A 14,903-nucleotide genomic window follows, 5' to 3' on the forward strand; every position below is an offset into this window, starting at 1 on the left:
TCGTTTGTGTGCATTTGGGCCCCCATGGCAAGGCTAAGGCGGCCGTGGAGGTGTAAGGTACCTTACCTAATGTAGCTCACAAAGTACGTACGAAGTACCAGGACAAGCACCTTAGGGAGGCAGATTTGGGGGGAAGATCTCGAAAAAGGACCCCGTCCAGCATTACCTCAGGTTTTGGGAACGCCTTGGGTGCGACCTCAGCCGGCCTGTCATTGGGCACAGGACGCCTGCGGGCAGTGGCACGGTACGAAAAGTATCGGCGCCAGCCCTTTAGCTGATTTGATCAGTCAGTGTCTGGCGCCGGCTATAGCGCAAGTCCATCGGCTGGGCCTGATGGTCAAGCTAAGGTTCTCTTTCGGCGCCTCGCCTTTTCTGGACCGTCCAGGCTGAAGGGCCGGTGCAATGGAGGGCGGGTGCATGTATGCGGTACGCGACGGATACTTAGCGGTGGCGCGGGCGGTGGCGGGCAGCCACGTACTGGGGGTTGTGGCTGCAAGTACCGTGTACGCACCCATGCGCGGCATGGCAAGGGCCAGCCTGGATGTACCGAGAGACAGACCTGGAGACACGCTTGGGCGGGAGGTACTTGGTACTTGGGACTAGCACCTTGAACCAGGTTGTCTCTGCCGAATTCGATTCCATCTTCTCTTGAATCTTCACTCACGCATTCCCTCTCACCACCAGCCTGTCATCCCGCCTCTGCCCTGGCGGCTCGCCATCACGCCTCACACGCTGCCAGACTGCTGCAGACTCGCCTGCGACGACCAGCCGTGACACTGCCGCCACCTGCTGGCGCGCTCCCCCTCGATCTTGGACCGCCGGAGCCATGGTGCTCAAGGAATTTCTCGACTCAGACCGAGTCAACTTTCTCATCTGGAGGTTCGTCGTCACGCCCTCGAATGCTACTCCGCCAGCCAGCCTTGCGCCCTCGCCTCTCACTCCGTCTTTTTCTCATGTTTTTAAACCGTTTTCCGTGCCCTGCACCGCTTCAGGAACGCCTGCTGCAGCCCAATCCTTGCCTCCAGTCTCCCCCGTTTGCCCTGGCGGTTTTTCCGGTCCCAAAGACGCTTTTTTGCTGACCCTTTTTGCGCAGGTATTTGCTAGAAGGCAGTACGTGGAACCGCGGCTTTTCTCCCTCCCCCAATCTCTATTCCCTCTCCATTTCCTCTGTTTTCATCCCCGTAGGACCAGGCCAGTCTAGAGTCTAACCTGTGGAATCATTTTTCCATTTATCTCCAGATTACAGAGAAACAGCCGCCAAGTTCCAGAAGGAATGGCACGTCAAAGAGCCGCAACGGGACTTCGAGTTTGCGCGCCATGTCAAGGGCCGTGCTCTAGTGTCCGTTGTCAACAGCGGCCTCATCTACTATGCTCTCGAGCGTGAATATGCACGCCGTCAGGTACGCATTGAATCATTATGCCTTTTGACTGAGGCTTGCCGAGCCTCTTTTTTTCATTTTTTCCTCTCATGTCGCGATTGGGCTGCGGGCTGCGTGTGCGCCAATCGCGCATCGCTGCTCCCGAATTCCCTTTTTTTGCCCCCCTTGACTAACCATCCGATTCGGCAGCAGATGCCTGAGGATGCGGCTGCACAAGACGAGTCGCTGCACAACGGCATCTTTGGACCGCTGGAGGTGCAACCACCGGCCAAGATGGAGGAGGATGTCGAGAACGATGAGGATGCGCCGGGAGAGGAGGACGACGAGGCGGAGCTGTCGCGAAAACGGAATCACAATTCACTGCCCAACGGGTCGCCCTCCAAGCGCCCACGGCTCGATAACCGCTGCGAGAGCAAATCCGATGCAGCCACCGTCAGCACCCCAATGGATGTGGACCAGCCGGACGACCACCATCAGGACGACGACCAGAGCCTCAACGACAACCACGCCTACCCGTCGCCGCTCGAGGGCGAGCAGGTGCCGGCGATTGTGCGGACGGAGGGCCCCGAGCAAGGCACGCAGGTCGACAAGGTCGAGCAGCTGTTTGCCGGCACCACCTTCATCCGCCTCATGGACGACTGCGCCACGGAAACAGCGCCCTCGCCCTCAGCCGGCTCTGGCTCTGAGAACGCTCCCATCCTGCTGCAGTGCGAGTGGAACCCGACAGACCCATCAATACTGGCGGCTGCTGGGACCGATGCGCTAGCCCGCGTTTGGACCATTTCGCGTGCCACGGCAACTGACCAAGGCGACCATCACGTGTCTCCCCACGCCCACGCCTTGCTGGATCCCGAGGCGCCCAAGACGACGACGGTGACGGCGCTGGCCTGGATGTCGGACGGCTCGTCCATTGCCGTGGCCAGCGACTGCGGCGGAGCTCGCGCCGCCATTCACCTATGGTCTGCAGGCGGTGAGATTGTCCAGGCGCTAGACGTGTCGGAGCCGCCCGTTGTGCGGCTGTTGTGGAATCCCAGTAACACGGCGCTGCTCGCCATCTCACCAGAGAACAAGACCGACACGCTGGTGACGGTGCACTCGATTGCCACAAACAAGTCTCTTCGCTACCGCCTCCCGGGTCACAGCCTCGATACCGGTCTGGATGCAACATGGACCGGCGACGCGGAGTTCTTGATTTGCGGCGGCGGCACGTTTGAATGCCTGACCGTGGGCGAGACGGCGATCCAGAGGACTCGTAAGTTCGAGACGAAGGAGGACGATCACTTTGCCCAGGTCTTGTTCGACCCACGGTCCCAGCTCGTCGCTACATCGAGCGACAAGGGCGTCTTGGACGTAAGTTGCCTAATCAGCGTAGGGGTGAAGGGATATCAATGCTAATGTGCGTGCAGCTATGGGACGAATCAGGGCAGCGCCGGTCAATATCAGCCCATCAAGGTTCAATCACAACGATGGCTTGGCAGCCATTGCCTTCGGGCGAGTTGGCCGACGACGACGAGCGGTTGATCGCCACCGGAGGAGAGGACGGCGCCATTCTGATATGGAACGCCAGAAGACCGGAGAGCAAACCAAAGTGCTTCTTCACAATGGATCTGCCAGTTGTGCGGCTCGCCTTTACCCCCGACGGAGCCTTTATTGCCGGAGCCACTCCCAGAAGCGTCACGATATGGAAGGTTGACAGCCATTCTTTGCCGCGGGCCGTATGGAGGCCTTCTAGGGATGAGTTTGAGAACTTTAGAGGCAATCAAGATTCTGAGGAGGAGGACGAGCACTGCTTGTGCTGGGATAATACTGGCCAGAAGCTGGCCTATGGCGCTAACAGTCGAGTAAGTGTTTCTGAACTAGGGAACGACTTGTGGACAAAGTACTAATCAACTTTCGACAGCTTGCCATTATCAGCTTCAGGGCATAGAGGTCGCTGGCGCTGAGGATGAAAAGACGCAAACATGTCCGATGGGCAAATGCTCGCTGACGTGGGATGGACCGGGCGGCTCTTCGCGGGTCTTGCTCCCGCCTCGAGGACACAACGAGAAAGCGAGGAGAAACAGACTCCTAAACGAAACGGCATCGGCGAGCGTCATGAGCGCCGTGATTTGGCTCAGCTCATCCCGGCTGTGGCTTCTGCCCACACATTCTATTTGATTTTTCTCTATTTGCTGTCTCCCCAGCCTCTCTCTTATTCTTTCATTGAGCTATAAGATGGTTAGACGGATGGGAGGAGGTGCGGTGCGGTCGAACGCATGGCTTGGGCCAAGTGCCCATGGCCTCGATCCTTTTGTATACCGGCATTCCTCGTTGGGCTTTCTTTTTCTGGTTACGAACCACGATATATCTGGACAGCAGGAGGGGAGCTGACTGAACTATGCTAATCATCTTGACTATGCGGATACACTCGAATGTAAGGGCAGGGATAAAACGGACGTACGGAGTACGAGTGGATTTTTCTTTTTCTTATTTTTTCCCTTGTTTCTTTATCATTTTTGTTTTCTTCTTATGCTCCATTTAGCTCCATTCTCTCCTTTGTGTTCAAGGCAGCGAAGAGCAGGGAGCCAGCGAAGGCCATCCTCTTTGTCTGCTTGCATGTGTTTGAAGAGGTCGGGGGTAGTGCGGCTGCTTCGTGTACAATAAATCTGCAGAGTACTATCAACATGTAAAGGGACAAAGTCCCAGTCCTACGACATGTTTCTCTTGCTGTTCAACTGAAATATGCCTGAGATGCATTTTGATGCTGCCAGGTTGGGTACAGGTGCAGGTACAGGTACAGTAGAAAAGGCGGGGGTCCGTCGAGGCTCCGCTGACTCGAAGCTAAAAGCAAATCGACGCTAAGGCCCGGCAGACGTGAAGCTGCTAAGCCTCATTCATCCTCCCTCATTCATCCTCAGCTCAAACGACGACTTGAACCCTCAGCACGCAGCTCTTGAGAGATTCAAAAACCCGATCATCAGACATATTGAAGCGCGACTCGAATGACGTCACAAGAAAGCGCGCATTGAACACAAGGCAAAGTCAATTTTAAGGGGAGGAACAAGCAAAATAACAAAAGGAAAAGAAAGGAAGGAAAACACAAACATGTCTGCTCAACAAGCAAACATCAACCTCCAATACCAACAACAGCTCCAGCAGCAGCATGAGCAGCAACAACTTCAACAGGTTCAGCAGCAGCAGCAGCAGCAGCTCAACGCCCAGAATCCTCAGCAGCGCCGCAAAAAGAAGGCGCTGCCCTTGAAGAAGAAGACGTTCCCGACGATTGTGTCGGCGGGGATGCGCGATCGGCAGGCGAGGGGGAAGAATACGCATAGGAAGCATGAGGATGACGTGACGGACGATGATGATGAAGATGATGATGAGGAAGATGAAGAAGAAGATGAGGAGGAGGAGGAGGAGGATGAGCAGCTCGAAGGGTATGTTCATTCTTTGCCCTGCCCTGACCTTGCCGTCTCCATGCATTCTTTCCAGCAACTTTCATTTCGTGTCTTGTCGATTTTCAGCTTGACTTCTTGTTTTGCGCGTTATGTTCTGACGTTTTTATGCCATACGTTGCTTGTTTAAAAGCTATGATGAACTTGATGAAGATGATGAAAGTGATGATGATGATGATGACGAAGAAGAAGACGAGGAAGAAGAGGAATCCGACGACGATAAGACTAATTCATCCAGCTTCACCTACAGATCGGAGCCCTTTGAGACGCGCGAGCGGAGGGCCTATGCGCTCGCCGTGCTGGATCGGCCGGAGCAGCTGATGATGTATGCGAATACCACAAACGACGTACGTTTCATTCCCTTCCCCTCTTCCCTCCACCATTCCCCCATTTCCACTCCTTCACTCCTCCTTTGCGCGAGAGGTCCCGTCATTCGTCTCTTGGGAGGTGAAGAGGGAAACCAATCATCTGGGAGAGAATCAACCGTTTGCTGACATCGGACTGGATTGCTCGAAAGCAGAGCGTCGCAGGCCAGAGAGTGCGCTTCACGAGAATGATGTGCGGCTTCGACGACGAGGCCGACTGGCGCAACAATCTGCACTACAAGGCTGCCCTTGCGGCGGCTAAGGACAGGCAGCTCAAGGTGCGCAGGGGCGCGAGCATCCCGAGAGATTTTTGATTTTTTTCCTTGTTCTCTCTCTCTCCTCTTTCCCTTTCTTTTGTTCTTCTTTCGATGATGATTCCTTCTCCTCTTGGGTTCGTTTTTTCCCCCTTTTTTCTGAAACTTGATGGCATAGAAACTACGTCTGGCTTTTCTTAATTCCTTTTGTGACGACTGGGACGGAAGTATGGATGACTAGCAGCCAAATTGGGTTTCACAGAATGACTTCTGCCCTTCACGGCGATTGCTTACTCTGATTCATCTCTTGTTACTGGGTATACTGGGTACGATATGGACATATAATGAGTGGACAAAATGGACACAACTGAAATTCTAGTCTAAAGATGGATATGTCTGTCCAGCTATATATATCCTAGACATTGATGATAACCCCTCCTTCATAAGTCATTAAATGGTGCCCCAACCGAAAACGCCAAAAGGGGGATGATCTGTCCAAACATATATAACCCTTTTTCACAAGTCCCTCTCCGAGTTATCCAAAAGTGAACCGGATAATGAGAAACACACAGGCAGACACACGACTGCCAAGCACAAACGAAGAACCAAAGAAACAACAAGTATGGCAAAAAAGAGGTCCATTCGCTCTTCTCTCACGCTCTCACGCGTACCGCTCCATCCTGGGCCTCCACTGCTGATCAGGAGGAGGAGCAGGAGGAGGAGGCTGTCCATATTCAGGAGGCTGCTGCTGCCCGTACGCCGGCGGCGGCGGATCGTACTGGAGATCGTTCATGCCGTATTGAGGCGCTGCCGAGCGGTTCTGGTTGTTGTTGTTGCTTCCCCACTGCGTCCACGCCGCCGCCATCGAGGGCGACGACTTGGGCGCCGCGCGCCGTCTTGCCCGGCGGCAGCAGCTGATGATGAAGCTCACCACCACGATGATGAGCAGGATGCCGACGACGACGGCGATGGGGATGACAATGTCCTTGTGGCTGGTGATCCAGTCCCGGATCTCCCCGGCCGTGGACGTGCCCTCGCATTCTCCGTTGGAGCAGTGGCCGCCGGAGCCGCAGGGAGTGCCGTCGATGAAGTTCTGGCCAAACAAGAGGCATTGGCGCTGCCCAAAGGCCGAGGCCCCGTTGGAGCAGGAAACAGTGCAGCTGTCTTTGGTGTCCGGGCATGCCGTCGTCGAGCTGTTATCGGCTGAGGTGCCAACGGCCACCTGACACTGCCTGTCGCGCGACGTGCACTGACCCGAAGCGCACTTGAGGCCGTCGCCGCTGCCGCAGTCGTCGCCGTCGGCCTTGTGCTGGTCGTCGGGACACCTGGCTGCATCGCCGGGGCACGTCTCCTGAAGGTCGCACTCGCCGGTGCTGGGACGGCATACCGTCGAAGAGGATGCGAACTGGCACTGGTCGTTGCAGCAGTCTTCGTTGGACGGGTCGCACACGGCATTGCTCTTGAACTTGCAAGTTTTGGCGTCGCAGCACGTGTTGTTCCCGCAGCCCTGGGTGCCGCCGCAGTCGCACTGCTCTCCTTCTTCGACAATGCCGTTGCCGCACTGGCTACCGGTGATGGTGGGCACGTTCTTGTTGTCGGTCAAGCAGCTCGACAGCGCTGCCGCCTTGAGGCTGGAACAAATGTTGCCGACGCTGCAGGCGGAAAACTGGGTGATGCCGGTGCCCGTCGAAGGGTTCATGATGAATCGGCCCCCCGCATCGCAAGTGCTAGAGGAAAGCGGACAGCAAGCCTGTGAGGAGGGGTCAACGGGGCAAGTAGAACTTGTGCAGTCGTGAACGGCTCCGAAGGTGTGTCCCGACTCGTGGGCAAACACCTGCCAATCTGTCGATGTCCGCACAACGACGTTGGCGCCGGCGACGGTCTCGTTGTTGCCTTGGCCGTCCGAGCTCGTTCCCGACCCCTGACGGCAGACCTGGCTCCTCCATGCCAGCCCAACGGCCGCGTCTGTGGGACACGTAGTCAGCAGACTCCAGTAGGCGTTGTTGTCGAGAGACCTGCCGCGCCAGGCGGAGAAGAGGTTGAGTCGATCGCTAATGGTGGTGTTGTCCGAGCAGGGTACGTTCCAGGGAGTGGCGGCGGAGGGGGCACCCGGGCACCCACGGTCGAGGACGGTCAGGTTTCTGATGCCCAGTGAAATCTTGAAGGCGCTCTCGTACACTTGGGAGGCTTGGTTCACCATGCCGATGACTTGCTTCCTAAGTTCTTCGGACGAGTTGAAGCCATTCCAATAGGTACAGTCGGTAGCAATGCCAACCAAGGCCACCTTCTTCGTCGTAGGGCATCCGGCCGTTTGTCCAATGCTCGCAATGAGATCCTGGCCGCTACCCCCTGAGCCTCCGTCGATGGACTGGCGACCAAAGAGACTTCTGGGGTCGATTCCTCGGAGCCCAGTTGATCGCTTGAGCTCCAGGTCAAACTGGTTGTTGAAGTTTAGTGAGTCCGACATGCACTCCGACGGCTTCGAGACGGTGCGCTTAAGTTCTCCACGGTCTAGCGAGCCTCGGACATCAGAATCGCGCCATACAACCATGACTTCATCGTGGTCCTTCTCCGCCCAGTCAGGAGGCAGGGGGTCGTCCTCGTGCTTGGTGGTGATGTACTTGGAGCCGGTGTGGATGTGGTGGTCGTCGCCGTCAATGCGAAAAGAGCCGTCAAACACCGGATGCTTGCCGTCACGGTGCACCGTAATCCTCGCCCAGCCACCCAGGGACCAGCCATCCTCGCCAGGTCGCTCGACGTAGGCATCGCCTCGATAGACCTTGTGATACCCGCGCTCGACCTTCTCTACCGACTTGACCTTTCCTTCTGAGTCGAGATACGTCACCTCCAAGTCGTCGTGGAGGATGTCGTGGTTCGGGTGCAGCGATAGTCGGATCCTGTCCTGTCCCTCATGAAGAGAGAATGTGAGGTCGAAGGCCGAATGCGAGTGAACTCGGCCTGAGGGCGTGTGGATCTTGACATTGTCAATGACAGAGACGTAGTTCAAGGGACTTCTCTTCAACGAATGGGCTAATACAGCCGACGTCAAAGGAATGCACCGTCAGCAAAAAGGGGAACACAGACAGACAATCAGTCACAGGCACAGTCAAAGGGAGGCAAAACAATACCGATCGCGGACTGGGCCAACAAGGCAGTGCTAGCAAAGGCGGCCACAAGAGACCGAAGCGCAACCATCGTTGCGGGGGGCCAGAGAATGTAGGTAAACAAACAGCCCACCTCAGGCGAGTATCAAAGAGGCGGCAGCGTTAATATATGGTAAGGTACTCCGTACTCCGCAGACCAGAAGCACGAGGAGGGGGGAAACAGCTGTATTATTTCACAGATACGGCCATCTGGAACGTGGGCGAGATGGACCTGGACCTGGACCGAGACCGGGCTTGAATCCTCTCTTATTAACTTTAAATTCAAAGAACCCCTCGTTTGGGAGTCAAAAGGCCAAGAAGCGAAGAGAGGGCTTGCGTCCGTCAGCGTGGCGCAGAAGAATCGGAGTTTAGAGACGCAGCGAAGGAAGAATGAGAAGAAGAAAAGCCGAGCAGGCTAAGAGGCGATCCCGGGGAGTGGAGAAGCGGAGAGATCGGGACAGAGAGAGACAAAAAAAAAAAGTGACAAAGCACGAGGACAAGCAAAAAAGGGCGACGCAGGTTGCTTAGAAGAAGAAGAAAGAGAAGAGTCCGAAAGATGGGGAAAAGAGAACCAAGCTGAGGTGCCCGTTGACACTCGGATTCATTTGGTGACGGGTTTCAGTTCCGTCTGTTTAGGTGGACTCGGCAGCTTGGCAGAGCTCTTTTAGGGGGTCCACTAGCTCTGGGAGAGCGCTAGATTGGGGCGCTTTAGTGGACGATGACAGCAGGGCCCGCGCAGATTGGGTCTGAGGTGCCCAGATCTTTTTTGGCTTTGCACGATGCTCGGGAGTTCTTGTTGTTCGCGGTGGCTATGCAACGGGCGTCTGCTGCGAGTGTGGACGCTTGACTCCCATCCAATTCTTTCTCCGTTTCCGTGAAAGATGCACGGCGTCTGGTGTGACTGTCATCCCGGCGCCGACTCCAGTTGGGGCATCACAGGCCTCCCATCCATCTTTCAGCCTCCACTACTAACTACTCAAGCCCTTGTTATGCATGCCTTATTGCCTACCTACTGACGTCCGTACAACAACCCAAAAGTGACCCTGCCTGAAACCCCCCTGCAGGCCATCCGCCGGGCTCGTGTCACTTGCTTTTCTCATCGTCAGGAAAATCCGTCCCAATCCCCATCATCCCCCATCTCACCAACCCCCCCTGCTGACCCAAGAATAGAGAGTGCATGTTAGTAATACCCTTGGCGCCTTGTTTCGTATCGTATGGGTTGTATCGTATCAGACATACATACATCAATTGTCTAGCAGACCGAGACACAAATCCCACACAGGCAAGATGCGATAGCACTCTTATCGATGCCTTCTATCATCTCAGTCAAAATCGATTTACTCTGTGCAGAGCCCCCGATCTCTAGAGGCGTTTTGCGTTGATCTACATAGATACAGTTACATACACTTGAACCACAAGTGACGACTCAACCCCGCCCCATATCGCCCACCAAATAAGAATTCAAGGTTAAACGTGGTAAAATAAACTCATCTCGTCTCAGGTGATAACGTCAGTGCACAAGCAATCTCCCACTCTCAAAAAGAAAAGACAGCTGAGCCACTCTCGGCCAAGAAAGAATAAGAGGAAGCTTCTTTGACCGCCACAAAATCATGACAGCAACGCTAGTAAGAATCAACGCATCGCCAATCCAATCAAACAGGGGATTAAAAGAAAATCTCGAGTTTTGTGAGGAAAAATAACACGAGCTGTACTTGAGATATACATCCATCCAACAACCCGAACGCAAGCTTAAACCACCCCCCGTACAGAGTAACCCTCCATGTCACTCCACAACTGTACTGCATGCACTGCACTGCACTGCACGAAGCAACTCCCAGTAAACCGGCACCTGCATGAAGCTGCCCCTCGGAATCACGTTCCAATATCCCATCTCAAATCCAATCCGGGAAATGCTATCTATCCCAAGCAGGCAAAATAGTAAGATGGGGGACATGCATCTTCTCTCCCAACCCCCGATCCAACCAAACAATGACAACCCAGAAACATGCGCCTCAATGACGACGACTTCCGGTCTTGGCGCAGAGTTCTACATGGTAATCACTCAAGCAACTCAGCCGGACCACTGATTTGGCCCGGATATATCGATGCAAAATGCGCATCTAAAACTTCTCTGCCTACGACGGGATCAAGAAAGGCATCGAATGGGCTCCCCTCCGGAATCATCGGCGCGTGGATCCAAATCCGATCAAGGCTGTGCTCGCATCGCCAAGTCTTGGCTCTCTCTCTCTCCAAACATCAACCTCCACCTCCTCCACCTCCATACCCAAACCGGCGAGTTCAACTCACGCAACATTCAAACGTGCCCAAATCAGCCTCGGTAAGCCACCTCGGCAAAAGCCATGGCGTCGCATTGAAGAAGCTCAACTCCTACCATGTACCGAACCTTATTTGCAAGCTTGACGTCTCACCTTACTACAAGCAGCGAGTATCGCGTACGCGCGTCCTCTCCTCTTGGATTCATCAGCGTGTGGAACTCATCGGCCTTGGCCTCTCTCATAGTCAGCACCCCTTGAGCTGAATCACCATCCTGTCAGCCAACTCATAACACATCACAAGAGCATCTGGATTCAAGTGTCACGTACGGAGTAAAGGGGCCTAATTTGTCGTCTTCGATATCAATTGCTACATGGCACATCATATCTCATCCAAGAAAGAAAGAGGAATCAGCCTCCCCTTCAGAATTACGGTAGTTTTAATCCTCCGACGGACATTTGTTTTCATGGCCGCCATCCTCAACCCTGACCCAATTGTACTGACTGACAAGCTATATGCAAAAAAACCCAAACCTGCTGAACGACTTTAACTTATTTTCCCCTGGTCTCGTGGACGGTGGCAATGATCTTGTCGACGACCGACGGATCCGACAGCTAAACAGAACAGTTAGATGCATGGAGCCTTACAAAAGACAACAAGGCAGAGAAACGTACCGTTGAGACATCACCCAGCTGATCCTCCTCGCCAGCCAGCACCTTTCTCAGAATGCGGCGCATAATCTTGCCACTTCGCGTCTTGGGGAGATCTCCGATGATAAAGACAGCCTTGGGGGCGGCGAAGGGACCGATGCTCTTGCGGACCTGCAGGACGAGCTCCTTGCGCAGCGCATCGCTGGCGTCGTTGCCATCCTTGAGGGCAACGAAGGCGTTGACGGCCTGGCCGGTCAGCTCGTCCGAGACACCAACGACGGCAGCCTCGGCAACGGAGTGGTGCTCGATCAGGGCAGCCTCAATCTCGGCCGTTGACAGACGGTGACCGCTGACGTTGACGACATCGTCAACACGGCCGCGGATCCAGTAGAATCCCTCGTGGTCACGGGCGGCACCATCACCGGTGAACTGCATGTCCATGTTAGGTAAGCGGCCATTTCATTTATTCATACCAGATTTTGCAAGGATGGGGAAGTTTCTTACGTAGTAGCCCTTGTACACATGCAGGTAGGTGTCCAGGTATCGCTTGTGGCTACCGTAGACGGTACGGGCAATGCTTGGCCATGACTGCTTGAAAGCAAGGACGCCCTCGACATTGTTGCCGTGAAGCTCCTCACCCGAGACGGGGTCAATGATGGCGGGCTCAATGCCAAAGAAGGGCAATGAAGCACTGCCAGGCTTCATGGGGGTAATGCCCGCAAGAGGGGTGATGACGTTGGAGCCGGTCTCGGTTTGCCAGTAGGTCTATAACGCCATGTCAGTTTCATTTCAGATGCGAAGAGAGTGGGAGGTAAAACGTACATCGACAACGTGAGCGCTCTCCTTGCCGACGACCTCATAGTACCACTTCCAGACCTCGGCGGCAATAGGCTCACCGACCGAACCGAGTGTTCGCAGGTACTTGAAGTTGCCGCGGACGTGCTCATCACCAGCTCGCTTCAGCAGTCGCAGGGCAGTGGGGGCGACGTAGAACTGGGTGATGTTGTGCTTCTCGATAATGTCCCAGTATCTGGAGAAGTTGGGGTAGGCGGGCGTGCCCTCGAAAACGACTGTGGAGACACCCAGAAGCAGGGGGGAGTAGACGACGTATGTGTGGCCAGTGATCCAGCCGACGTCACCACCGCAGAAGTAACGGTCGCCATCGTGGATATCGAAGACGTACTTGCCGGTCAGGGCGGCGCCAAGCAGATAGCCGGCGGTGGTGTGCATGACACCCTTTGGCTTTCCGGTCGAGCCAGAAGTGTAGAGGAGGAAAAGGGGGTCCTCAGAATTCATGGGCTCAGGGGCAATGTAGCTGGGCCACTTCTCGACCTCTTCGTGCCACCACAGATCACGGCCCGGGACCATGTTGATGTCGGCGCCGGTGCGGCGGTAGACGAGAACGTGGCTGACGTCGGGGCACTGCTTCAGGGCATCATCGACAATCTTCTTGGTGCCGATGAACTTGCCGCCTCGCTTGCCCTCGTCGGAGGTGATGACGAACCTGGACTTGGCATCGAGGACACGGTCCCGGAGGGCATCGGCGGAGAAGCCGGCGAAGACGACGGAGTGGACGGCGCCGATACGGACGCAGGCCAGGATGGCGACGACGGCCTCGGGGATCATGGGCATGTAGATGGCGACGGTGTCACCCTTCTTGATGCCGGCCTGCTTGAGGACCCAAGCGACCTTGGACACGTCGCGGAGAAGCTCGCCGTAGGTGACGTTGCGGCCATCGTTGACCTCGTCGGCCTCGTAGATGATAGCGACGCGGTTGGGGTCCTTGTAAGCATGGCGGTCGACGGCGTTGTAGCAGGCGTTGAGCTGGCCCTCGACGAACCACTTGACGTCGCCGTCAGCGAGGCTGCCGGCAGAGACGGTCTCAAAGTCGCGGGTCCAGGTCAGCAGCTCGCGGGCTGTGCGGCCCCAGAACTTGTTGGGCTCGGTGATGGACTCCTTGTAGAGCTTCTGGTACTCCTCGAGGTCTGCAGTTTAAGCGCGCAGTCAGTAATCATCATTTCGACATTCCAAATTGCGTGACCGCGACAAGCTGCAGCAGCGCCGACCGGACAGGCGGAAATAACGCGCCGTTGGGTTGACGCCATTCCGGGCGTCCGGGTGCCCCCGCGAAACGTGCGCCGAGACCGGTGCTGAGACGGCGCAGCTGCTTTGGGCGCGCTGAAGAAAACTGGACGGCTCGACTTACTGGCAATGTGGGGTCTGCTGGGGTGCTCTGTCGAATGGGCGAAGAAGAGAAAAAGATGTCAGCTGGATCTTATCCAAGAAGCGGCTAAAACGGGTAGGGGGGGTTTCTCTGCGTTCGGAGATTTCGAGGAGGCCCTGCTAGCGGGCGGGCACAACGTACTTGCGAACATCTTCTCAGGAGGCTCTGTTGGACGCGAACGGGTTAGCATCGGCTGCGCGGAATCGAGCAATTGGGTGTCCTTACGGAAGGTCTCGACCTCGTGGGCCTCCAAAACCACAGGTTGGTCGGCCATGGCTGCGCGTGTTGGTGAGGTTGTGATTGTGTGCGAAAGAAGCGAGTAGAAGCGGTTTGGAGGGGCAGAGCCGAAGGATGCGCTCAAGACAGCGGCGGAGTGCGGGGTAGGTCTCGCAGCAGAGCTTGCAGAGCTATCGAGGGCAGGTGCTACGTTGCGGTGGACAGGCTTTTCCCCCAACAAAGACACCAGGCGAAGCTGTCGCGATGCGATGCGGCGCCTCAGGATAGCAGCGGCAGCAGTCGCTCAAGGCAGTCGAGCTCGAGTCTCGAAGAATGGAGGTGCAGCTGGTGGTCGATCCAGGCCAAGGCAGGACAGACAGACAGACGCTCGTTGATCCTCGAGTGTCTGGCTTCTTGAATAGAGCGAGATTGGAAGAAGCGGCAAGCAGAAGAAAGAGATGAGGTGAAGGGCGGCCAGACGAGCGGAGGGGGGCCCTGATGCCTTTATAAGATCAAACGGTGGAGGCGACCCTTCTGCCAGACAAGGGGAGCGAGATGGGCTTGAGTGCCCTCCGGGGATAGCTCTGCTGCTAAAGAAGCGATGTCAAGCTACCCTTATGGAGCAGTAGCGATACCACCACCACCAGCACGTCTTTGCAAGAGTGGATCGTGATGACGGGAATGCTGGTGCCGGGCCTCGTCTCGCAAGCTGGTACTCCGTAGGGCCAGTACACATGGCCGGGTTGCTGTAAGGTAGTACTGCCAGGTAGTAAGGTAGTAGGGATCAAATGGTAGGGATGGGGCGGCTTGCTCAACAAGCTTCGAGATGGGACGTGAGGCCGGCCGTTTGCATGGCAGAAAGGAGGCGTCTCTGTCCTCGTCTCTCAGCTTCGCTCCCCCGGACCGTCTTGACGCCATCCTCATCATCATCAGCCGTCACCCTCACCATCGCCACCGGCCTACC

At 55.8% G+C, this 14,903-nt stretch overlaps 4 protein-coding genes across 4 annotated transcripts; 2 read left to right on the top strand and 2 right to left on the bottom strand.

Moving 5' to 3' along the window:
• Positions 1-826: 826 nt before the first annotated feature.
• On the top strand, positions 827-3,306 carry BBK36DRAFT_1116293 (WD repeat-containing protein; the record flags this gene model as incomplete). Its single annotated transcript, XM_024890215.1, has 6 exons — positions 827-879; positions 1,094-1,110; positions 1,240-1,400; positions 1,569-2,729; positions 2,786-3,220; positions 3,280-3,306. The coding sequence occupies 6 exons, from the start codon at positions 827-829 to the stop codon at positions 3,304-3,306; spliced, it is 1,854 nt and encodes a 617-aa protein (XP_024750666.1).
• Positions 3,307-4,463: 1,157 nt separating this feature from the next.
• Positions 4,464-5,492, top strand: BBK36DRAFT_1196299 (hypothetical protein; the record flags this gene model as incomplete). The annotated part of the gene is made up of 3 exons (XM_024896935.1): positions 4,464-4,795; positions 4,977-5,160; positions 5,334-5,492. The coding sequence occupies 3 exons, from the start codon at positions 4,464-4,466 to the stop codon at positions 5,490-5,492; spliced, it is 675 nt and encodes a 224-aa protein (XP_024750667.1).
• Positions 5,493-6,093: 601 nt separating this feature from the next.
• Positions 6,094-8,627, bottom strand: BBK36DRAFT_1167755 (fungal ADAM-like protein; the record flags this gene model as incomplete). Its single annotated transcript, XM_024895084.1, has 2 exons — positions 6,094-8,462; positions 8,561-8,627. The coding sequence occupies 2 exons, from the start codon at positions 8,625-8,627 to the stop codon at positions 6,094-6,096; spliced, it is 2,436 nt and encodes an 811-aa protein (XP_024750668.1).
• Positions 8,628-11,400: 2,773 nt separating this feature from the next.
• Positions 11,401-14,213, bottom strand: BBK36DRAFT_1134982 (acetyl-CoA synthase; the record flags this gene model as incomplete). The annotated part of the gene is made up of 6 exons (XM_024892493.1): positions 13,949-14,213; positions 13,865-13,888; positions 12,322-13,484; positions 12,004-12,264; positions 11,524-11,928; positions 11,401-11,463 (listed from the first exon to the last, which is right to left on the bottom strand). The coding sequence occupies exons 1-6, from the start codon at positions 13,995-13,997 to the stop codon at positions 11,401-11,403; spliced, it is 1,965 nt and encodes a 654-aa protein (XP_024750669.1). The 5' UTR covers positions 13,998-14,213.
• Positions 14,214-14,903: the final 690 nt, after the last annotated feature.

Source organism: Trichoderma citrinoviride, assembly GCF_003025115.1.
Source record: "Trichoderma citrinoviride strain TUCIM 6016 unplaced genomic scaffold BBK36scaffold_5, whole genome shotgun sequence".
NCBI classification, from domain to species: Eukaryota; Fungi; Ascomycota; class Sordariomycetes; order Hypocreales; family Hypocreaceae; genus Trichoderma; species Trichoderma citrinoviride.